Genomic DNA, 25,422 nt, shown 5'->3' on the forward strand with positions numbered 1-25,422 from the left:
GAGGTTACACTGAGCCAAGATCGTGCCACTGCACTCCAGCCTGGGCAACAGAGCAAGACCCTGTATCCAAAACAAAACAAACAACAACAACAACAACAACAAAAGAACAACTTAGGTTTTGATATTAGTCTGAGGAAAAATAGTCACAAAGGGATAAAATGTGTATAGCTCCAAAATTTTTTCTGAGCAGGGGGTTAGCATGAAAAATAAAAAGCAAGCAATATAATCAAATCATCCCTGGCCGTCGATATTCTTCCCTGGCTTATCACGGCTTTCCCTTCACATGTTAATAGGACCCTTGGGGGTGATGTAAAGCTCTCAGGAGAGGAAGTGGCTGAGCATTGAGCTGACCAATTGAATGGTTGATGGATTGATTGAGAGCTCCAGTTGCTTTCCGTGGAAGGCAGGGCTTGATCCCTTTCTCTCCTTCCTTTTTTCCAGCTTTATGTCCTGAGTCAAGGACAATGTGTGTACCGGGGAAAAGTCTGCAATCTTGTGCCATATTTGAGGGATTTGGGTCTGAACTGCCCAACCTACCACAACCCAGCAGATTTTGGTAAGCGGAGCCCTGAGCAGCTCGGGGGACGGAAAGGGGATTTTCCTCCTCTGTAGGTTTCACTTTTAGTGAAAAGTGCAGATGCCCCCAACTCAGAAACCACTTGACTTTTCCACAAATGGCTCAAGTGTCATCCAGTGATAAAACTTTTAAAGAACAAAAAAAAATAGGTACCCTTTCCTCTAGACTCTAGGTAAAACCATCTGACCAGCCCATCTTTGCCTCTCTCCTCTCTCTGTGTCCTAATCACCTCCTCTCCTGAGGACAGCAGTCATTGGATTCAGGGCCCGCCCTAAGTCCAGGATGATTCATCTCAAGATCCTAATTACCTCTGCAAAGACCCTTTTTCAAATAAGGGTGAACGGTGACGGTCCAGGTGGACTTCCCTCCTCCTTCGCCTTCCAGCCATCAGCCTTAATCTGTCATTTTTCTTTAAATATTTGATTCGTGCAATTCCCAGGACTTGTATTTTCTACCACACTATTTCCCAAATTGTGTTCCATGGGACGCCATTCACGGGCAGTGCCTCTCACTCACAAGGAGTAGGCTGTGATGGAGAGGAGAGAGGGAGAGGGTGCAGGGAGTGTGGTTTAAGGGGGGACGGGACCTGGGAGGGCTGTGGTTCTGGCTTCGCGCTTGCTCACAAGGGAGAGGAACAGATCAGGAACGGGTCAGTAACGGATGCTGCTGAGTGGGGCAGGGAGGAGAGGTGTGAAGCCTTCATGGAGGTGAGGACCTGGAGGGAAGGGCGGGCAGGGAGGAGAGGTGTGAAGCCTGCATGGAGGTGAGGACCTGGAGGGAAGGGCGGGCAGGGAGGAGAAGTGTGAAGCCTGCATGGAGGTGAGAACCTGGAGGGAAGAGCGGGCAGGAAGGAGAGGAAACACGGCACGTGGGGATGCGGAGAGATCCTGGAGAGATGAGGGTGTTCTGGGGATTCCATTTCCTCAGTGTCATCTGACCAGTGAGTGGGAGATGGGGGGAGTGTGGCCCCCTGTAGCAGGTGTGGGTGACCAGAGGGGTCTGGAAGCGTTGCCTGGCGGTGCTATGGGCTCGTTTAGAACCCTTGAGGGTGACTTTCTGGTAGGGCCAATGTGTCCTGGTCTGTGGCTTGATCTAGGGGGTGTGGTGGCCCCCGTACCAGCTGGGAGGAAGCAAGTAGCTGGCTCTGCCAGAGGGAAGTGCGGAAAAGGGAGGGGCGTTGATGAGCTTTGGGCCTTAGCAAGAACGTTACTGGAGTGGGAGGCGAGGCATCGCACAGGAGGACACGGAGGCAGGAGAGGGCAGAGGGGTTGGGAGAAAGCAGAGGTAGGCAGAGGGCAGGAGGCCAGTCTCCGCGGGAGTGTGGAAGGAGTTGCAGGCTGCAGAGGAAGTCGAGGTGGAGGCAGACCTTAGGGGAGCAAGTCCGCAGGCAGAGTGGGGAGGTGACAATTGGGATGTGGGAGGAAGGAGCAGGTGGGCAGAGCCTGTGCAGGAGACACTCACCGGGATCTGAGAGGTACAGGTGGAGTCCTAGGACCTCCAAGTCCCCAGGGTGCCAGCCACTTGTGTGGCGATGGGCATGTCCTTCTCTGCCGTCTTGTAGAACTGCTGTGGCTCTCATCATACCCTGCCAAACCACAAGCTCCTCAAGGAGGCGTCCCTCAAGGAGGAGCCCTTTGTTCTGCTCCCCTCCCCAGCTCCACCTTGGAGGCTGGCCCAGAGCAGGCATTCAGTAAGTACCGGCTGGATGAGCAGTCGGTAGATGCAGGAGCTCATTACCTCTCAGACCACCGACAGCACAGTGTGTGTTTGCGTTTCCAGTCTCCTGACGTGATAAAGGGCCTTGCTGGGGGATTTGAGAGCCGCACGCTGGTTGATAAATGACTTTGACATCATGCCATTAGCACCACCGGGCAGTATCTATGGAATCACTTTAAAACATTCCCACTTGAATAACGACTTTCGCATCTGGGTGATTGGGCCGTCCTTCCTGGAACCTGGGCTGACCCTGCGTCTGTGTCTCCTGCAGTCATGGAGGTTGCATCTGGCGAGTACGGCGATCAGAACAGTCGCCTGGTGAGAGCGGTTCGGGAGGGCATGTGTGACTCCGACCACAAGAGAGACCTCGGGGGTGATGCCGAGGTGAACCCTTTTCTTTGGCACCGGCCCTCTGAAGAGGTAAAGCAGGCAAAACGATTAAAGGGGTTGAGAAAGGTAATGCAAATCCTGAAGCCCCCTGGGGAAGGCTGCATGTGGCACTGTGCACCGCTGCATGAGAGCTCTTTCCGAGCAAGAAGGAGCGGCGGCTCTGACTGGCTTTCACCCGTTCCCCTCTTGCGTGTGTCCTCAGGACTCCTCGTCCATGGAAGGCTGCCACAGCTTCTCTGCCAGCTGCCTCACGCAGTTCTGCATCCTCTTCAAGAGGACCTTCCTCAGCATCATGAGGGACTCGGTAAGGCTGCCCCACATCTTCTCCCGTGGCTAGGGACGTCGTGTGTCATTTTCTCATAGACTCATCCTGACGGAATGTGTTTGTTCATTCTCACATTGCTATAAAGAAATGTCTGAGGCCAGGTGTACTGGCTTATGCCTGTAGCCCCAGCACTTTGGGAGGCCAAAGCAGGCGGATCACTTGGGGCCAGGAGTTCAGACCAGCCTGGCCAACGTGGGGAAACCCCATCTCTACTAAAAATACAAAAATTAGCTGGGCCTGGTAGCGCATGCCTGTAATCCCTGCTACTCAGGAGGCTGAGGCAGAAGAACTGCTTGAACCCAGGGAGCAGAGGTTGCAGTGAACCAAGAACGTGCTGCTGCACTCCAGCCTGGGTGACAGAGCGAAACTCCCATCTGAAAGGAAGGGAAGGAGGGAGGGAGGAAGGGAGGAAGGAAGGAAGGCAGGCAGGCAGGAAGGAAGGATGGCAGGCAGGTCTGAGCCTGGGGAATTTATAAAGAAAAGAGGTTTAATTGGCTCATTGTTCTGCAGGCCTTAGGAAGCATAGCCCGGGAGGCCTCAGGAAACTTTCAATCATGGTGGAAGGCAGGGGAGGGGCCGGCATTCCCCTGGGAAGGGGAATGGAGCGCTACATACTTTTAAACATCCAGATCTCACAATAAGTCACCCACTGTCACAAGCACAGAACCAAAGAAGTCCACCCCCATGATCCAATCAGGCCCCATCTCCAACATTGGGGATTACAATTTGACATGAGATTTGGGTAGGGACACAGACCCAAACCATACCACCAAACTTTCAAATTACTTTTCTTCCATTTGCAATAGTCAGCGTTCACTGTAATGCTGCAGTAACAAACACTCCCATAACGTACGTGTCTCCCTCCACTGATATTTGTGTCCTGCTTGTGTTGGGGTGGCAACGGTGGGTTGTATCATGGCTCCGTCCCATAAGTCTTCTCATCCTGGGACAGCTCCTATCTGGACATGCCTTTCTGCAACATGTCAAAGGAAAAGTGCAAGAGAGAAACCAAATGACAACCCTTAAAACTTCCAGTTGGAGGTGGCAAATTGTCACTTGCACTCACTTGCCATTGGCCGAAACAAGTCACATGGCCGAGCCTGAAACCAGGGCTGTAGGCAAGTCCATTTCTCCTTCAGGAAAGCACTGTGAATTATGAGGATTGGGGTGGGGGGCTGGACAATTCCTTATAGGGAAGGAGGTGATGAATACGCGGGAACCATAGTTCCACCAGAGAAGTGGACAATCTGGCCACCTGCTTAGGAACGGCTGAATGCCTGCCATGGCTTCTGGGACCTAATTTGAAAGACAGAGAGGCTCACCGCAGCCCACGCCAGAGTTATTGGAGCCTCTGATATGGCCACTTTTCCCTCACCATTGTTTTTACCTTTCCTCTCTTCTGAGGGTAGACTTCATTTGTTCTCCATTTTTAAATCTTTAACAAAGGATAGTAATTATGTCTGTTTTAACACAACAAAAGCCTGACATGTGTGCATATGTGTGTGCGAGCATGCGCGTGTGTGTGTATGTGAGTTGCTTTAGGGTTTGGCTTGTTTTTCTGGAGGAGAAGAGAGGATAAAGTCTAAGAACTGCTCTCACAGAGTTCAGGTTCCCATGCTTCCAAAGGCCGCAGCCAGATTGTTCTCTGGGCTGAGGACAGCTTTGCGCATGCACCGGGTAAGACGCGGGTCTGCCCCCAGGTCCTGACGCACCTGCGCATCACCTCGCACATTGGGATCGGCCTCCTTATCGGCCTGCTGTACTTGGGGATCGGCAACGAAGCCAAGAAGGTCTTGAGCAACTCCGGCTTCCTCTTCTTCTCCATGCTGTTCCTCATGTTTGCGGCCCTCATGCCCACTGTTCTGACATGTGAGTGACAGACCACAGACCCCTTCTTCCTTATTTTCAATTCCTACCCAAGCATGGGGGGCCTGAGGTCATGCCTTGACCAATGGATGAGTTTTCTAAACACAATGTTTTTGTTTTTTAAAATATCATCTTCTTTGTTGACAGATGCAAGTTGTATTGTATTTGCTGTTAGATAAGAAAATATAATACTTAAGCTAAAGGAATGAATCCCGAATGGAAGACTTTTAAGCATGGTGGAAGGCTGATGGGAGGGGGATTTCTCAAAGATTCATTGATTAGGAGCCCCCCAACTCTACTACTTAAGCGTTACCTAGTTCAATTGTTAAGCTAGCTCTGCACAGCCCACTTCAGGAGCAGAGAAGCTCTCTTAGATGGATCTCCACACAATTCCAGTTTGTTCACAAGGAGGCTGCCTTTGGTCACTTTGGGCGACAGTGAACACAGCTGCTGCTTCTCCGGAACTTCAGCATAAACAGCCCCTCCCTAGGTACCTCCTCCCCAAGCCGCCCCTGATTTCCAAGAGCAGCTCGCAGCCTTGCTCACGGGAAGGGACCACGCTGATGCGGAGTTTCAGAAGAGGCTGACTCAGGAAGAGGAAGGCCAAGCACGAATCCTTGCATTCATCACTAAGATGATGCTTTGTGTTCGCAGACACGCTCCCCACCCTGATTCTCCACCCGATGACTCTTCAGGTTATCCGCATAGGTGGCGAGTTTTCCAGGCTAGCAAAATACGTCCTCTGCTTGTTCAGTCTCTCAGTGCCCTAGGCCAGAGCTGGGTTATGAGCCGCTCAGCTCAAGATCGCCGGTTGGGATGTTAAACAGACTCGCTGCGTGTGGTCCCTGACCCTTCTTTTTTTGCTTTTCTATCTCCTAGTTCCCCTGGAGATGGGAGTCTTTCTTCGGGAACACCTGAACTACTGGTACAGCCTGAAGGCCTACTACCTAGCCAAGACCATGGCGGACGTGCCCTTTCAGGTGTGTTAGCCAGGGCAGGGGCTGGAATAGGAAACGAGGGCAAGAGTTCTCCTGTACACCCTTTATATTGAGTAAGAGGGCCTGCCAGGATGCAGGGTGGCGTGGCCCAACGTCGGGAGCTCTGGTGGGAGCTCTGGCAGGAGCTGTGGGGAGTGGGGAAGGACCCGACGTCGGGAGCTCTGGCGGGAGCTACAGGGAAGGGCGGGCTGCCCAGGAGCTTTGCTGTTGGCCTGCGGTAGTGAGAAGCGGCCGAGCCCAAGGCTGATGGGCCCTTGTTTCCAGATCATGTTCCCAGTGGCCTACTGCAGCATCGTGTACTGGATGACATCACAGCCGTCCGACGCTGTGCGCTTCGTGCTGTTTGCTGCGCTGGGCACCATGACCTCGCTGGTGGCACAGTCCCTGGGCCTGCTGATCGGAGCCGCCTCCACGTCCCTGCAGGTGCCAGCCCAGGAGGCGCTGAGTGAGGGCATGAGGGCTGGGCTTCCTTGCACCATCTTGGCCTGAGCTAGGGGGCTTTGCCACCCCTCCCCCTACTTCTGCCCTGACCCCCCTAGATGGGGTCGTTCCCACAGGAAGGGCCCGCATTGTCGGGGGTCAGGATCGGCTGGCTTCCACAGTGCGCAGAGCGGGCAGCCTCACGTGTGCCGACTGCGTGCTGGGCGCCCTTCCCAGCCTTTCCCAAATCTGAGCTCCTGTAGCCCCAAGCACCGCCACGCTTAGGTGCTGTGCTGGCCCCATTTTTCACAGGGGGGCACTGAGGCCCAGAAGGCAAAGTGATTTGTCAGGGGGTCACACAGCTGTCTCAGGAGCCAAGCTCTCAACACCTACACATTGCTGCCTCTGCGGGGACCCTCGGCCTGTCCATGGTCCCCTCCTCCTCCCATCGCCCACCCTGTCCCCCGACCTGCCACCCACGTGCACCTGCAGGTTCTCTACCTCTGTGGCTTCGGGACACTCGGCCTGAGCCTGTCCTTCCGGACAAAAGCACTGCTCTCGAGGCCCCCAGGGTCCCATGCTGGCTGCAGTGTATTCCCGGGTCACCTCCAGTCCACCACGAGCCGGCTGCCTGGCCCCCAGGGCCCAGGTGCCCTCACCCTAGATGAGGATAGCCACGGAGCCCGGCTCACAAGGCTGCCATGGGACCAAAGATGACACGGCAGGAAGGTGCTGGGCCCACACCAGCTGCAGCAACCCATGTCCCCCAAGGCCAGCCCCAGCGCACCTGCTCAGCCACCCCCAGGCCTCCTGCCTAGAGCGCTCAGGTTCTGCAGGGGTCACTAATCAGAGCAGGACTGGGATGCCCCTGTCTGCACGGTTACACACGGCACACATGCACACAGACACAACACACTACACACACCTCACCACACACTACACACCACACACAGTACACACCACACAATACAAACACACCACATTACACACTGCAGACACACCACACTACACACTACACACTACATACCACGCACTACACACACATCACACTGCACACACCACACTACACACACCACACTACACACACCACACTACACACCACACACACTACACACCACGCACTACACACACATCACACTACACACTGCAGACACACCACACTACACACTACATACTACATACCACGCACTACACACACATCACACTACACATTGCAGACACATCACACTGCACACACCACACTACACACACCACACTACACACACCACACTACACACCACACACACTACACACCACGCACTACACACACATCACACTGCACACTGCAGACACACCACACTACATACTACATACTACACACCACGCACTACACACACATCACACTGCACACTGCAGACACACCACACTACATACTACATACTACACACCACGCACTACACACACATCACACTGCACACTGCAGACACACCACACTACACACACCACACTACACACCACACACACTACACACCACACACACTACACACCATGCACTACACACACATCACGCTACACACTGCAGACACACCACACTACACACTACACACAAATACTACATACACACACCACAGAGTACATACCACATACCACACCCCACACACACACCACACAGTACACACTACACACCACACTACACACTACATACTACACACCACGCACTACACACACATCACACTACACACTGCAGACACACCACACTACACACACACTATACACCACACACACTACACACCACACACCACACACTACACACCACACTACACACTACATACTACATACTACACACCACACACTACACACACATCACACTGCACACTGCAGACACACCACACTACACACTACACACAAATACTACATACACACATCACAGAGTCCATACCACATACCACACCCCCCACACACACTACACACCACACCACACACTATACACACCACACACCACACAGCAGACACTGCACACACCACACACACTCTACACAACCTCCTACCCCCCCATACACACAGCGCCCTGGCTGGACCTGTGCTCACTGTGAACCCTGAGTCAGGGCGGTTTGTTCCGTCTCTGGGCTGCTCTCCCGGAGGGGCCGACAGGCAGGCATCCATCCCGCCTATGGAGGCTGCAGTCCTTCCACTGGGCCCCGACCGTGGGGGTGCCCATCACATACCTGCCATGGGCCAGGCACTGGCCTTAGCCCCCCGGGAACAGCTGTGGAGGAGCAGGCAGCAGCCGGTTGAGGAGGGTGTGTCCCCATCTGTCTGGCCTGGGCACATCCACCAGGTCCCGGCACATCCACCAGGTCCCAGCTCATCCTGGGCTGTAGGAGGCTCTGGGGCTGCCACATTGCAGCAGGGCAGCTGGGGGATCCTCAGAGATGGTGACCCCACACCTCGGGGACGCTGCACCTTCTGCCCCATTAAGGACCCTCATTACCATGCCCAGAAGGTGCCCTGGCCCTGCCCCGGGGGAAGCTGGGATGGGCGAGCCTCCTCTGCAGGAGGCCATGCTACAGGTTCTGCTACATCTGTCCCATGTGCCCCCAACTCCAGGTGGCCACCTTCGTGGGCCCGGTGACAGCCATCCCAGTGCTCCTGTTCTCGGGGTTCTTCGTCAGCTTCGACACCATCCCCACATACCTGCAGTGGATGTCCTACATCTCCTATGTCAGGTAGCGGGCGCAGGGCACACGTGGCGTGGGGACCGAGGGTCACGAGGGAAGAACTGCCTCCAGCGGTGTGAGGGGCTCACAAAAGCCACTCTGGGCTGCCGGCCGAGTGCAGATCACACATCTGAGGATCCATGCCTTCCATCTTCCTGCTAGTTCCACCTGCTCCTCGCCAACACACACACACTAAACAAGGAGGCCACACAAACCAGCGCTTCGCACCCCAAGGGCCATGGCAGGCCCAAGTGTTCTGGGTGTTTCCAAGAGCTGCCTTTGGTGGAAGCGCTTCCATTTTTTAGAAACGTTCTTCCTCCCCGAAGTGAACAGTGCTCCTAACAAATGCTGATTGTAAAACCTTTATAAGAAATCTGGTGGGGGCTGGGTGTGGTGGCTCATGTCTGTAATCCCAGCACTTTGGGAGGCCGAGGCAGTCAGATAGCTTGAGGTCAGGAGTTCGAGACCAGCCTGGCCAACATGGCAAAACCCAGTCTCCACTAAAAACCCAAAACAATTAGCTGGGCATGGTGGCACGCAACTGTAATTCCAGCTACTCCGGAGTCTGAGGTGGGAGGATCTCTTGAACCTGGGAGGCAGAGATTGCAGTGAGCCGACATTGTGTCACTGTACTCCAGCCTAGGTGACAGCGAGACAGAGAGAGAGAAAGAAAGAAAGAGGGAGGGAGGGAGGGAAAGAAGGAAGAAAGGAAGGAAGGAAGGAAGGAAGGAAGGAAGGAAGGAAGGAAGGAAGGAAGGAAGGAAGGAAGGAAGGAAATCTGGTGGGAAACAAGTTATTTTTAAACAAGCTTTTAAACATCCTAATATCTTGGAACAAGAATGCCCAGTGCCTCAGGTCCTTAGCTACAGGGTTTCGTGCCCTCTGCGGAGCGGGGTGTTGGCACGCTGGCCCCACCAGGGGCAGCACCCATCTTCCGAGCTGCAGAAGTTCCACGTGATGCAAAGATCCAAAGTTTGGAACAAGCTCTTCTTTTCTAGAATGTCAGTTCAGACTCAGGTATATTGTTCAAGAAAACAGAATGAAAACAAAGCCCTTGTACAGAGTTACAACAATCTGTGTGTGCTCCAACACCACGAAATCAGAAACCGACATCTTTCTTCTCAAAATGAGTGCTTTTGTTCTGACAGGACACGGCTGGAGCAGAGGGGGGGGGCAGGAATGTTTCATATAAATGTTCTCAAGTCCTTGCAAGTTGGCCAGCCCATGATTCCCTCCAACCGATAGAAAGCACGTAACCTCAGAAGTGAACAAAAGATTTCTCAGTGCATTTCACCAGTGAATGAATATGTACTGTTCATTCAACTTGGTTTTTTGCTCGGGGCCCTGGAAGAAACAAAATTGGAAGAAAAACAGAGTGGAGCTGTTGCCCATGTTTATCTTAAGAAGATGGTGGGCGGTGAGGAAGTATTCTGGGGAAGGCAGCCCTTTGGGACGGGAGGACAGCCAGGCTGGGAATCGCAGGGAGGGTGAACAACATCGACCTTCAGCCAACGGCGTGGTTGGCTGGGAGAGCGTCCTCCCTCATGCCCGGCCTTTCCTCTTAGGTATGGATTCGAAGGGGTCATCCTCTCCATCTACGGCTTAGACCGAGAAGATCTGCACTGTGACATCGACGAGACATGCCACTTCCAGAAGTCGGAGGCCATCCTGCGGGAGCTGGACGTGGAAAACGCCAAGCTGTACCTGGACTTCATTGTACTCGGGATTTTCTTCATCTCCCTGCGCCTCATTGCCTATTTTGTCCTCAGGTACAAAATCCGGGCAGAGAGGTAAAACACCCGAATGCCAGGAAAGAGGAAGATTAGACACTGTGGCCAAGGGCACGTCTAGAATCGAGGAGGCAAGCCTGTGCCCGACCGATGATGCAGAGACTCTTCTGATCCAACCCCTAGAACCGCGTTGGGTTTGTGGGTGTCTCGTGTTCAGTCGCTCCGCCCAGCTGGGTTGGGTTCTCTCCATTCCCCTTTCTAGCTTTAACTAGGAAGATGTAGGAAGGTCGGTGGTTTTTTTTGTTTGTTTTTTACATACAGAATTTTAAATACCACAACTGGGGCAGAATTTAAAACTGCAACACAGCTGGTGATGAGAGGCTTCCTCAGTCCAGTTGCTCCTTAGTACCAGGCACCGTGGGTCCTGGATGGGGAACCGCAAGCAACCTCTCGGCTGTTGGCTGCACAGTCAGATGTCTCGGGGCAGAGGCGCCGAGCACGGAGCGATTCCATTTTTTGACTGTTGTTTTTCATAGTTTCATCTTTCTAAGGTGTGTCTCTTTTCCAGTGAGAACTCATTTTTGCAAGCCAAAAGTTGATCAATTGCATTCATTTGAAGAAACTGTACCTTTTTAGTACTTGCTGAAGAATGATTCGGGGTGAATCACGTACTTTGTTTAGAGAGCCAAGGGGTTTAACTGAATCACCTAGCTGGTCTCATACGCAGACAGCACTCGTGAAGGATTGAATGCAGGTTCCAGGTGGAGGGAAGACGTGGACACCCTCTCCACTGAGCCATGCAGAAATTTTTAAAAGCTATACAAAACATTGTAAGAAGACATTGGCCAACTCTTTCAAAGTCTTTTATTTTCCACGTGCTTCTTATTTTAAGCAAAATATATTGTTTGTTTCTTCCTAACTTTCTGACTACCTTAATTTTGCCTAGGTTGATTTAAACAAACAAACAGCATCCCTTTCCTCCTATATCACCTCAGCTACCTCCACTGAACCTGGAAGAGCAGGGCTTAGGGAAATTCAGGCATGACCTTTGAGGGTTGTCTCTGCAGGAGCAGCCAGCAGAGAAAGGTGGGCTAACTGTGCAAGAGGGGAGGAGGCCAACAAGATGGCATCAGAATCCAAGGGCTTAGGGCAAAGTCAGTAGACTTCAGTGTGTAGAGGCATTTGAAACTTGATCAAACAATGCATTTCGAGTGGTGGGGGATTTCATCTCTGGTTTTTGTGATCTCACAGCCACATCACCACCTCAGTGTTAGGCTTGTGTAAACTTTGCATTTTGGAAACCGCTTCTTTCTTACGACTGAATCACGTAGGTCAAATCCCACTAGGGCAGGAACAGGTGCCTATCTGGAGGTCAAGTGGCCTTTGAATTCATAACAAGGCTGCCCGTGTGCTTGTCAGCTCTCAGAGGCAGTTTGACTACACGCGGAGAAGGTGATTCTGGCCAAAGAAGTCCATCTTTAGGAAAATGCCGTTGTTTCCTCCTTCTAGAATATCATTCTCCAAGAATCCAGGCTTCCGATGGAAAGGCTGTGTTTTTGTGGGCAAATCAGTGAACCTTTCTGAGCTACATTTTTCGTCATCTGTAAATAGTTACAGTACATCATGCCCAAGGCCATGCCAGCTCAAAGGGGGTCAAAGGGCGTTGGATTCCTTGGTGATGTCCCCGAAGCTCTTATTCCCACTTTGAAAGAACGAAAAGGGTCTGAATTTTATTTACACATGGATTTAGTTTGCAAATTCTTAGAGATTCCTTTTTTAGTGCTAGATCTTTTTTAGTAAAACACAATTGAGATAGATATTAAAGTGTAATTTTAAGTGTACTTGTTCTATACAAATATGGCATTGCCTTCCAGATTAAGTTTTTAACCAGAGTCAAACTTAGCCTTTATAAAAAGTCCTCATTTAATTTCAAAATAGATCTTCCTGTAAGACATCGCACATAGGGAAGACCTACCTAGAAATAGCTGGGTGAAATGCAGAATTGGAAAAAGGCAAAAGTCCTTGCTCATGGCTCAGAACTACATGGAGTGAGGTTGGTGTTGAAAACGCCCTTCCCCTCCAGGTGAGCCTTTCCCATTGTGGATTAGTGTCGGGGGTTCATGGCCCTAATACGGGTGTGTCTGCCAGGAACTGCACTGCGTGGACCCACAGCCCTGCCCCAGAAGCAGCTTGGTCTCGTTTGCTGAGACCGCTTGCTGTACCTCATCAGTTTCAGGAGGAAACAGTGAGATGCCTCTAGATTTAAAATCCGGTTTCGGAGAGCACCTAAGCCCTCTGACGGAACGACTCCTGTAGGAGTTTGATGGAGGTACTTCTAGGGGGAAGGGCTTGGGAACCGTGAGGGCTGTTAGGCTGCAAGAAGGGAATGGATATGTGAGATCACGTGGGTTTATTTTTTGAAGGGTGAACTGGAGTAGGTGAGGATTCTGCCGTCGTTGCTCCAGGATGGCTGTGCTCAGCCCTCCCCTGTAGACGGGAGGAAAGCCTACCGCCAAGGAGGAGAGGATGCGTCTGTCCTAGGCGCAGCCGGCCTCCCTCTTCCAGGTTCAGCAAGAGCCCCTGGTTGGGCATTTTCCTCGTAACCTTTGGCAGCATTGACTCAAATGCCATTGTTTAGCTTTCCAGATATTTCCCCGCTGCTTTTTGTGTTAAGGTCGTTTGGTAAAATGCCTTATTCCAATGACCTAAGATAACATCAAGCAACTCACTGATTTACTTTTCTAACTAGCTGTGGTTCAGAGGCGCACGGCAACGTGCTGTCTTTCACATGTTGAACGTTAAACCCGGACCAACTCCCCAAATCTAATTTGTTTCAGTAATTCCTGAATGCAATGACCTAGATATTCCTTTCATCTCTGATTGAGTTTCTTTCATTAGAAGGAAGGATTAAACGATTAAACCTTGGATAAAAGATTCGCAGCTGCCCCAGTGGTTAATAGAGGTGAAAATGAAAGTTTCAGTGAAACTGCTGGGGCCTTTTGCCTTTGTCCCCATCCAGAGTGTTTTGTCATTTTGTGCCTCTCTTTCTTCTCCTCTGGCTGAATATCCACTGGAGATTGAATTCTCTCAAAGTCCCTGCTTGGGTGAAGTGGGAAGCTGTCTCCAGGAAGGGGAGTGACTGTGCAAAGTTTTACACAGTCGACGCTAGAATTGGATTACATCACTGGGGGAGGCGCCTTCAGGACCAGGAAATAGGACATGGAGCTTTGAGGTGAAAACTTATCTTAGAAACCCACAAAAAGTCATTTCCCCAGCCCGACATCAGGGACAGACCACACCCATGGGGCAGACACCGGGCTTGGTTGTTGCAGTGAGAAGAGAAGGCACGACTCTGGTGCACCGAGCACCTTCCCTTGTGGCTGTTTCCAGGCACTGGGCTGAACGCCCTCAGAATCCCCCGTCCCCTGCCCACTCCTCAAACCCTTACTGACCCTCCCATCTCGCCTGGTCCTGTCCCAGGCCCTGGGAGTGAGACGGAGGGGACTCCAACATGGGTTTGCCCTCCAGTGTGGTGGGAGGGACCCGCGTGGCCACTTGGCTTAGCCCTGCTCATGGTGCAGACGTAGAACACGGAGGCGGGGAGAGGCTCCGTGACGTCCCCGGGGCCCCAGAACGCGGAAGGAGCAGAGTTGGGATTCCCGCCCATTTGGACCCCGAAATCCCTGTTTTGTTTACTGCCTCCTGTTCATGGCGTATGAATGTATCTGAGATGCTTTGTAAGGCATAAAGTGCAATACTAGCTTAGTGACTGATTGTTCAGTGATTCCTTCTGTCACCAAACAGATGGCTGAGATGAGAGGGAAACCCAAGCCTAACGCCCTTCAGTGGCCTTGCGTCGGAGCGCCCGTGACAGGTACCTCTCCATGGAGAGGGGCTGTCCTCCGCCCTTGCCTGCTCCTCCTATTGCAACAGTCCTGTGGACTAGCTCAGGCTCCAGAGGGGCTGATGTGTATGTGTGTGTGTGTGTGTATGGTGTGTGTGTGTCTACATACAAGCACATGTGCACACATGCACACACACGCACATGCACACATACATGCAGGTGTGCAGACTTGGCTCCAGGCGTGTGTCTGATAGTGTTATTCTATGATGTTTCCCTCATCTCCATAGAATACTAGCTTCTGAATCCTCAATCAGCCTTTACTTCAAGAAGAAAAGAAAACCTCTCTCCTTCCAGGTCTGTGGTGCAGATGGGAAATGTGTAGTCAAAACCTGTTAAGGCTTTAGTCAAATGCCAGCTGAATTAGAACGTGACGAACGTTAGACAAGACAACCTGACCGGGCAGGCGGGGGAGGCGCAGACTGTATAAATATAAAGTTAGATAATTTTAAGGAATAAAGACTCTAATAAAATATTTTATATAAAACTTTTTACCTGTGTTCGGCGTCAGATGCTTTAAGTGATTGGCTTGCATTTTTCTAAGTCGATGGATTCGTAGGCTGTGTCTGGAATGCATTTGTTGTTCCTCTGGGAAGAGCACCGATTTGTCACTTATGTTCTGGTCCAAGACCTGGCTGTAGATAAGCCTGTTCTCAATGATGTTCATGTTTTATGTTGAATTGTCTTAAAGTTTTGTGTTTCCTGTTCTCCCAGAATCCTCACCCATATCCTCCTGCCTCGTGATATTGGCCATGACCTCGAAATATGGCTGGAGGAGGCTCGTGGCAGGGCTAGCAGGAGGGCTCTGGGCCACACCTTCCCTTTGGTCCTCTCCACCCTTGCAGGGGCTCCCTCAACCCGGGCTCTGGGGTGGTAGCTCGGGCAGGGCGACATCACATCTTCCTTACTCCGTTTTGCTGGAAGCCCATTTCCCAGGCTCAGCTCTGTAGAGGCGGCTGCTAGTGGGGAAAGCAGCCCTTCTGGAGGTTTTGGTCCCGAAGCTGAGGTGAGCAGGGCCTAGAAGTTGCTCGGTGTCATGTGCTGCATTAGCCCATGGCTCCCCGAGCTCCGGCCGGGCAGTGACCCTCAGAGTGAGGACTTCCTGGGACAGTGGTGGCTTAGAACTGGGCTTTCAGATCCAGCTTCCCTCCCACCTCTGGGATGCAGAGTAGAGAGCTGGGCTGGGTGAGGTCGCAGAATCGACCCACAGCGGCCCCTGCAGTCCTCTCATGGCGGGCAAGCACAATCGGAGGCTGCCCCAGGCGTGCACATAAGCTCACAATGCACACTTTGCTTCCCCCTTGGTAATCCCTGCTTCTCTGGACTGCCCGGCCGCCCTGGATCCCAGTAACGTTAAAGTCACGGTCCTTTCCGAGCCACTGTGCTTGGCCTGTCCCATCGGGGAGATTCCTCCAAGATAATCGCCCCCTGCAAAGACGGGCTTCTGATGTCCACGTGTGGCGCTGACCTTTTTAGGGAACCTCCCTGGGACCAGAAGCAGGGAAGAAATAGGAGACCCTGCATCCCCATGGCACAGTCTAATTTTCACTTAGAAGCTCAATTCAGGCTGTCCTTAAAATCCACGTGTCCTGGGCAGGAAGGAAATGTGGGGACGGGCACATACACACATCCTTCTGCTGTGCTGGCCTAAAGTTCCTAATAAATATCCTACATCCTGCCTGTCTCCTTTTTCCATACTTGAGGAAACAGAAGGATTTAGCCTTAGCCCAGTTTTTTGTGTTACCTCTGAACAGACCAACCTGGCATCACCCATCACACAGACACGTGTGGCCTGCCCCAGTGTGCCCGAGGCCCACCCTGCTTTGCCTGGGGTTGATGTGAATGTCACACATGTGAGCGGAGACTGGGGTTAGGACCCTGAGGCTTCCCTGTTCTCAGAAATTGTCTCCTGGCATCAAAAGGAGTAAACGGTCCATGCCACTGGCTACCACATTCCAGCCTGGCAAGGGTTACTGTTTATAGAGGCACCATTTGAGGGCTTTTCCATGTAGAATGACCATTGTAAAGCTGAAGAGAAAGGAACAGAAGCACAAAAGCACCTTGATTCATCGCAAACAGGCAGGGGCTGCCGGCTGGACGAGGGCTCTGCATTTTGAGGGCGTACTGGATGCGCTGAGGGCTCCTCTACAGCTGTGGGCTAAGCTTGCCCAAGCCACTCCCCTTTTCCAGAAAGCCACTCCCATGGCCACCGGCCTTTCAGGTCCAGGTTGAGGACACAGCCACGGGCACATATGTGTTTGTTTCACTGGGGTTCATGGTTTTGGGGACAGTCTTCTAGCCCCCGAGATCTCGGGAAAGGCATGATCTCAAGTCACAAACCTAAAAAGGAGCAAAACTCAAAATTATTACATTCAGCGGTTTTCTGCCGATAAAGCACCACCATCCTCTGTGTGTCTGCACTGAACAAACATACGAGAGAATCTGGATGATCACTTTGGGTGCCTTTGGCCTAAACTTTGCACATGACTTTAAACATGGCCCTGACACGGCACACAGTAAGAAATGCTTTTTATTTTACGGTCCTTAAGGTTCCGAGATCCAATCTCTGGAAACGTGTAAGCCACCTGCTGTTACCTCTGACTCATGTGGTCCATTACCATGAGGGCCGGTGAGTGGGGCAGAGAAGCTGAGGCCTGGCTGGCGAGCCCCCGTGCAGTGAGGCAGGACCCTCCCTGGTGGCCTGTGTGGGGGCCAGTCCTCTAGTTTCCCAGGCAAATCTCCCTTTAAGGAGGCTTCTGAAGCTCTGAGTGCCGGCACTCAGAATTAAGTTGGCTCCTCACTGCTCACTGCACTTGCCTACAAGCCTTTAGAAAACAGTTTGCCCAATGAGAGTGCTGCAGCTGAGGCAGAAGCAGACGTGTCCATTTCTGGGAAGTTACCCAAACAATCTCCCCTCTTAGGGGTCCCTAATGTGCCCCCTCCTGTGGGTTGAAATGCATCTGGCCTTGAAAGGGAAGGCTAGGAAGAAGTACGTGGGTTTAGGGTTGACAGCCCCATATTCATGGACTCCTGGAGATCCCTGAATGCCACCTAATCTGAGTGGTAACACAATTTGGTTTGTCTGAAAATGTAATAGTAACCATGGCAGCGATTTCATGTTTACACCTTTGCATTTTTACATGTCTGTTACTGTGCATCTTGGGGTCTCTTTTCCGTGACCTATCAGCTTCCCAAGCTTAATAATCAATATCTCACTATTACGTCATTGGCCAACTAAAAACAGTAGCAAAACCTCCTATCATCCAAATTGATAATAAAATAGACCACCACACTCACACATTGGGGGCTTCCCATTTTTATAGTCTTGTCCTCCCACCTGCAGGGTGTGAATGGGGATCAGTTTTTCAATAGAACATGTATGTTTGGTAAGTTAATATGTGTAGCTGACCCCTTTGCCTTTGTTTTTATATATGTATATTTTTCCTTTGTAGACATATTGATGCAATACCTATTCATAGTTGAATCTGTTACGAATTGTTACCTTTTATTTGATGAAGAACTATTTAAAGATTTTCCTTTGTTATTTCTTCTAAAGCAAAAGTCAATGCAAGTAACTCTAATCAGCGTGCAAACGCCTGCATATATCTGTATATCTGCTATGTAATTATATAATGTTTTTATAATGCTGTGTGGATAACTTTACACTGATTTAGTTACTTGACTATAGGAAACACTGTTGCTTTGCACGCTGTGAGAAGTTTGCACTGTTACAGATGAAGGCAACATCTTTACATATGTACATGTGTATACATATATATATATTCAAAAATAACATAGGCTCTTTGGGGTGTCTGTTTCCTTGGTTGTTTCACACCACTGGAACATTGAACCTGGACAGACCCTAGAATGTGAGTTTCCTGACTCCACCTTACAGACCAAAGAGTCACGTGTCTATTTCTGTAGACCTATCTCCTGAGATTTGTACATGCATTTTTTGCAGACTTAAACTTTGTTTTCTGAAATTAGATGCCATTTATGATGATGTGATGTCAGTCAAATAAAGCATCATTATTTTCAGATTTCTGCTTCTCTTTCCTTTTGCTTTCAACAGCCCCAGCTCTCAGACCTGCTGGGGGAGTCAGTTCTGGTAGAGCATCTAGCATTTTCCCCCTACCCGCCCTTGCTCTCAATGGAGCAGTTCTCTCTTCAGTGTCGTGATGGATTCCAGTGAGGAAGACAAATAAGAGTGACGGTAAGGATGCCTGCAGCTCCGGATTCCATGGAGCACCGCGTAGTGGCACTGTACCCTACCTTTCCATGTGCAATCTCATCAAACCGTCATCATCAGTGCTGGAGAGCCACAACTGGCCCCATTTTTCAGGTTAAAAACACCAAGGCTCAGGGAGATTACACAACTTCCCAAAGCCACAGAACTGGTCGGTGGTGCATGCAGAAGTGAGACCCTGGCCATCCTGCCAGGGAGCCAGGGCTCCTGGCCACTCCATGGCTCTCCCTTCCTCAGGGAGAGGCATTTAGGAATTGAGACTGCGCAGGAGAGTCCACATGGTACAGGAAGTGGTGTGGCAGGTCTGACCCTCATGACCAGTGGAAACTTCTCCTCCCAGACACATCGATCCAGGTGATGTGCCAGCATCTCCAGCGCTCGGCCTTGAGGTCCATATGCTGTCAAGGCCCCTGTGAGTCAGCGCTGGGGCCTGAGTCCAGGTGTCATCTGGGACCATCACCTGGGACATGGCCCTACTGGGCCCCACTTGTAGGCAAGGAGGAAGGTGTACATGTGTGGGTAGGAACGGGACAGTGTGAAAAGTCGCTGCCTGGTGACCTGGCATGGAGACTCGGCCCTCCCACCTGCACGGTGATCCACTGATGACAACAGCTGCCTCTGTACTCACGGTCCCCCACACTCCCCTCCTTCCCGCCCTGGTTTCTCCATCCCTAGATGCCATCCCATGCCCCAAAAACCCATCCACCCAGCGCAATAATCTCGCCCCCACCCACCCCATGAGGTCACTCAAGTTGACAACCAGATAACAGTTTTTGTTTTGTTTTGCTTTGCTTTTGGGACGGAGTCTCGCTCTGTTGCCCAGGCTGGAGTGCAGTGGTGTTATCTTGGCTCACCACAACCTCCACCTCCCGGATTCAAGACATTCTTCTGCCTCGGCGTCCTGAGTAGCTGGGACCACAGGCGCGTGCCACCATTCTCAGCTAACTTTTTTATTTTCAGTAGAGACAGGGTTTCATTATATTGGCCAGGCTGGTCTCAAACTCCTGACCTCGTGATCCGCCTGCCTCAGCCTCTCAAAGTGCAGGAATTACAGGCGTCAGCCACCGTGTCCGGTAACAATTTGTTGACCTATCCCCTCCACTGTTGGGAAAGGACTGGGCACCGCCCACACTCCATACAGCTCTCCTTCCCTGGCTCGGAATCACTGCAGGCGCTGCAGACCAGAGGCGCACTGTTCCCCACTCCTGCTTATCGGCTGTGCGGCATCCCCTTGTCCCAGCGCTCCAGCATCCATGCAGCCACGGGGCACCCCGTCATTGGAGCACTCCAGAATCCATGCAGAGAGCATCACCCCACATCCAGAGTGCACCAGACTCCGTGAAGCACGCGGCACCCCCTCGTCGGAGTGCTCCAGAATCCATGAAGCGTGCAGCACCCCTTAGTCGGAGTGCTCTAGAATCCATGCAGCGAGCAGCACCCCACACCGGGAGCGCTCCAGAATCCACGCAGTGCCTGGCCCATGGTTATTGGAGCGCTGCAGAATCTGTGCGGCCAGAGTCCTCCAAAGGACCCTGAGATTATTTCTGCAAAAGGCCATGCCTTCGTAAATCTGAACATTTGGAAAACATCCTTCTATTTATATCCTTACAACCCACCATTCAAGCTGTAGAAACCTTTTTGGAAACCCAAGCTGAAGAATATCCAAAATGTAAAAATGGTGGGGCCTGCAATCCCACGGAGCACCCCCCACTCTCACCGTGCCCAGGTCGTCCCACTCAGCACTGACATTCTGCCTCCAGTCCTGGGGCCTCCGGGTTTTACAAAAAGAGATGACTCTTGGGGACATCAGGTGCGTGGGGTGCCATGAACCCTCCCAAGGCTGCAGCTTCTTGGACAAGAAGGCCACAGTACTGTTGCCAGCCAAATTCACTGCACCCCTGCATGAGGGGGCCAATCTTCCCCCAGCACCACTGTGGCTGGCATTGCAGTAGGTGCCACTTGTTAACAACTTCATTCTGCAGAGAGATGGTGAAGTCAGACAGGTACATCTGTGGCAGGGCACTCTTCCTGATGAACCAACAGATCCCCTCACGCCCACCCCCGCTATTTTATTTCCCTTCTCTGCCCTTTCCCCAGTGCAAGCAGCTGTCGGTCTGTGCTTCCTGCTGCTCTGCTCTGCAGATACTAACGAAGCCACAACCAGGGGACCGGATGGTCACAGCAGGGACCACAGCTGGGCAACCTATAAGTTCTGTGATCTTGGGAGCTCTGGGACCTCGTTTTCCCTAATGTCCCCATCTGTAAACAGCCAGATTGCCATAGTTGAGAGTAGGTATCAGAGGGAAATGGGATCTCACCACACCCCAGGACTGAGACAATTCCTCTGGTTGGTGAGGGCTGGGGCTAGGGTGGGAGGCTCAGAGCAGTGAATGAATGAATGTGGGTGTCAGGGGCTTCCTCCAGGAGGCCTGCCCACCTGCCCCTTCGGAGGACAGAGGCCAGGGAGACAGGTCGGTGGGATGGGGGAGCGGAGGGAGTCAGCTGCACCCCACAAAACCCAAGAGGGAAAGGCTGCAGTGCTCAGGCCAACAGGGGCAAAGACAGCTGCACAGCGAGAAGCAGCGAATGATTCCTGGGCCTGAGTGTGGTCTTGGAACGGTGGAGAGAACCCTTGAGCCTGGGAGCCACCTGGAAGGGAACAAGGCTGCCTGGCAGCCACCTGGCAGGACCCATTGAAGATCAGACGTGCCAGCCACACCTAGGTGCTCGGTATGGCCTTGGAAATAAACTCAATTCTCAGGGCAAAAATTCAGGCCTTGTCTAAATGGGCAAATCAGCAGAGGTATCAGCACATGTACAGATGTGCACTTAATCGAGATATTATTCGCACGCCACAGAATTGACTTCTGTAAAGGATACATCTCAGTGGGTTTTAGTAAAGTGTATGATTTGGTTGTTTTTAGTATCTAATATTGCACAGAATTGTGCAGCCAGTACCATACGCCACTCCAGAACGTTTCCATCACCCCAAAAGGAAACCCCTTCCCTGTGAGCCGCCCCTCCCCATCCCTACCCCTACCCAGCAACTATGAAACACTGTCTGTCTCTATGGGTTTCCCTATTCTGCACGTTTCATATAAATGGAATCACACAACATGTGGCTTTTTGTGATCGGCTTCTTTCGCTTAGCATAAAACACACTTCAGTGTTGCTGAAAACAAAATAATAGAACCTAAGGAAGAAAGGGAGCATGAACTCTAAATGCACTAGAAAACAATGGCCAACCAGGGGGTGCGGCTCTGAGCTCACACAGGAATGAACTTTCTCAGCCTACGCCTTCCTTCCGCAGCCATCGGCAACCCTCCAATACAGCCACTGCAATTGTCCCATTTTGCTGATAGGAACTTGGAGGCCCCGGGGGTCTCTAACTCTTTCCAATACATGATGTGCCCCTCGAGCCCCCATGAAGGAGGACTGAGGGGAGAATTTCCAACCTCCACAGCTGTGTCACAGCCCAGGGCACTGCAGGGCCTCAGAGCAAAAACCTAGTGAGCAGGCAGGCTTCTTGGCTGCCTGGAGATGCGCCTACCACTCAGCTGTCCCTCAGAGAGGACCTGCTGCAGGGACCCAGGTCACCGAGAGCCCCGCGTCCGGCATGGCATCCACGCCAGACCACCTTCCCTGGGGCTGCTCCCAACCAGGGCATTCCCACCAGACACAGGGTCCCTTGAGGGGCACTCTGCTTTGGGGACTCCCCATCAGCCTGCTGGAGGCTCTTCCTCCCCAGTCCTTCCCCCACTCAGTTCGGAGGCATCAGACCCACATCAAGGCTGGCAACTTCTCAGCCTGTTCTTCCTCCCTAAGGGGTTCCCCAGTACGTCTGCTGCTTATGGAAGCCTGCATGGGTGTCTCCGCTTGAAGCCAAAATCCTCACCATTGGAAATTTAGGAATCCTTAGAATACAGTGATAAATACAAGTGAATATTCAATGTATTATGGAACAATGTAGAACTTTCCAGCAGACTCCGGAGGGACTGTGGAAAAGTGCCACAGCCACACCCTTCACCACCAACTCAAGCGGAGGGGGAAGGTGTGCATATGCCACGGAAAACCATCGGGGGTGTCATGGCTGCAGTGTGGGGAGAAGTTCAGTTTTTCTCTCCCCTTTCCACCAGCAGCACACGCCAGCAGCAAAGGAGCCCAGTCATGTTCTGGCTTCTTCTGGCAATCAAAGTGTTCATTCTGGAAGGTTCTGGAAACATGGACCATTTCCAAGTCAGTGATGAAGGTGTTTGACATAAAAATGGTTCCTGGGTCCTATGGGTCACAATTCATTATTTGAATTCACCCTGGGCTGCTGGCAGATGTCGGTTTCAGATGTGCCCAGACCAGGAGGTGGGAAGGCCCAGCAGGTGGCACTGAGGCCACTAGGGTTCTGGACAGCTGTGGTCAACTGATGCCCAGTGATGGAAATTAAATATGCATGAGGCCCTATGAAAATATAAGAAATAAAAGGAGAGTAATGTTCAGTACACTCCTGTTCAGTGCATCGTGCTCCCCGTGTCCACACCACAGGACAGGATGAAGGAGACCAGGGCTTGAATTCCCCTGGATGGGCCACCCACGAACACAGGCAGCCCCAGCACTGACATGCTTGAAATGAACGACTCGGCTAACGCTGCAAACCAAACAAATGCAGTCTTTTCTTGATTTACATGACATACACTCCTGGAAAATTCAGGTATGTTCAAGCCATTTGAAACAACAACCAACAACCAAAACAACCGTGTTAAGATGTAACACAGAAGTAGTCTCTGGGCTTCAGTCGTCATGAATAGGTTTGCAGCCACCATGAGTGTCCAACAGGACGCTAGGACGTCCATCGGGTGGAGGCAGTGGTCTGTTCAGGACACCTGGGGACATCACAGGGTCCTGCCACGTCTGGCCTGTGTCCACTCAACGCCCGCGTTCATATGATTCATGAACACGGCCACAGATTCCGAAACATCCCCGTGGCAGCAGCCTCCACTGGGAACCCTCGGCTTCGATCATGTGTCCTGGGGCCCAGATCCTCCTCACCAACGGGAAGCCCAGGGTAATTCTGGGACTGGGTATCTTAATTTGTATCTGGAAGTGGCAGGGCACAGCTGTGATTGGTGGCGAGGCGCAGTGACTCCAGCGGTCAGCAGAGGGCGCGGTTTAGTCACTTTGTGTTTGGACCAGGTTTCCATTCTGCCGTCGGGCTGGGGGATGAGTGGGCTGCCTTGGGTCTTGCTCCCTCATTGGTGTCTGTGATCTCTTATGAGAATGTCACAGGTGGGTGCTGTCAGGGGCGGTGGGTGCTGTCAGGGGCGGTGGGTGCTGTCAGGGGCGGTGCGCTCTTTCTCATGGCACAAACCCCACCCGGGGTTCTGAGAGCCCCCAGACCCTGCCTGGGGCTCCCGAGGAAGGCAGGGAGCTTCCAAGGTCCCCATAGCAACTGAAGCCGAAGCGAAAGAGAGGCAGAGACAGACGGAGGCAGGACCCCGGAGACAGAGAAGGATGGGGGTCCAGTCCAGCTCATTCCAGGACCCCAGCCCTCCTCAGCCCCTTTCCTTTCCTCACTGGAGCCTGCCCCGCACAGCTGAATTATGGGGGTTCTCTGTCCTACCAGCAGATCTCTCCATCTGATGCTGTTTCATTTGATGGAAGCGACTTTGATCCCCCCCAACAAGGACAGCAGGAGTCAATGGTGAAGCTTCTAGAATGTGCATGAAACATTGTCCTGTCTGAGGAAGGCACAGGCTCGGGCTGGAGACAGGGAGCAGCTCTGTGGTGGGTGAAGGAGGGGTCCCACCTGGCTCAGATGTTGGGGGAGCCCTCCCTCTCAGGGGTACAGCAGGAAGGAGTCTGGGAGGGGGTATGGCAGTGTGGGAGGTGCTGACTGCAGAAGGCAATGCTGGGAACGGAGGGGTGGGGCAAGTCAAGAAATTCTTTGGAAATGTAGGTGGGTGGTGCCCATGAGTGAGGTCCCAGGCAAGGAGGCAGCAGAGCCCTGTCCCCAGGGAGAGGGCACCAGGCAGGGTAGGAGGAAAATGGAGCTGGTCATCCAGCCAGCAGCAAGGTGGCCCGAGGCTGAGGCCGGGGGGCCTGGGGCCAGCCTTTCCATCCCCTCTAGCCCTCAAAGACCGGACATGGTCTGTGAGGCAGAGGGATGCAGAGCCCCGCCCAGAAGGACGTCCAGGCCAGAGCAGCTCTCAGTAGCAGAGCCCTGGAGTGGTGAGGCCACGCTTGGCGTGTGTTCTGAGGTCTGGGATAGTCCTGGAAGTTTCACTCCAGGGAGGTCAGCTGATGCTTCGGGGCATTGGAAGGGACACCCAGGGCTTCCGATTCAGAGACCAGGATATCCTGACAGTGTCCCCTCTCCGTAGGGACTTTTGGACAAGCTACTTCAAGAAAATCTCTTTCCATATCTGTAAGACAAGGGCAGTACTACCTCACTTCTTGGGATGTTGTGAGCTCTAGGGACCAGGCCCCAAGTGCAAGCTGAAAAACAAAGGCTGCTGTTTTAAAGGAGCAGTTGTCTCTTTTCATATGGGAAGAAATAGCTCAGAACA

At 52.3% G+C, this 25,422-nt stretch overlaps 1 protein-coding gene across 3 annotated transcripts in view; it reads left to right on the forward strand.

Annotated features, from left to right (window-relative positions):
- Window positions 1-11,637, forward strand: part of ABCG1 (ATP binding cassette subfamily G member 1) — a 78,136-nt gene extending 66,499 nt beyond the window's left edge. For 2 of the 3 annotated variants that reach the window (XM_007969039.3, XM_073010806.1), the window contains 8 exons: window positions 442-556; window positions 2,565-2,749; window positions 2,886-2,987; window positions 4,709-4,877; window positions 5,754-5,854; window positions 6,137-6,295; window positions 8,879-8,997; window positions 10,554-11,637. In XM_007969039.3, the coding sequence (XP_007967230.1) occupies window positions 442-556; window positions 2,565-2,749; window positions 2,886-2,987; window positions 4,709-4,877; window positions 5,754-5,854; window positions 6,137-6,295; window positions 8,879-8,997; window positions 10,554-10,782 (1,179 nt within the window). In that variant the 3' untranslated portion in view covers window positions 10,783-11,637. The remainder of the gene's footprint in view (window positions 1-441; window positions 557-2,564; window positions 2,750-2,885; window positions 2,988-4,708; window positions 4,878-5,753; window positions 5,855-6,136; window positions 6,296-8,878; window positions 8,998-10,553) is intronic. The other variant, XM_007969046.3, reaches the window with a different exon arrangement.
- The last annotated feature ends 13,785 nt before the right edge of the window (window positions 11,638-25,422 follow it).

This window comes from Chlorocebus sabaeus, chromosome 2, assembly GCF_047675955.1.
Source record: "Chlorocebus sabaeus isolate Y175 chromosome 2, mChlSab1.0.hap1, whole genome shotgun sequence".
Classification (NCBI taxonomy): domain Eukaryota; kingdom Metazoa; phylum Chordata; class Mammalia; order Primates; family Cercopithecidae; genus Chlorocebus; species Chlorocebus sabaeus.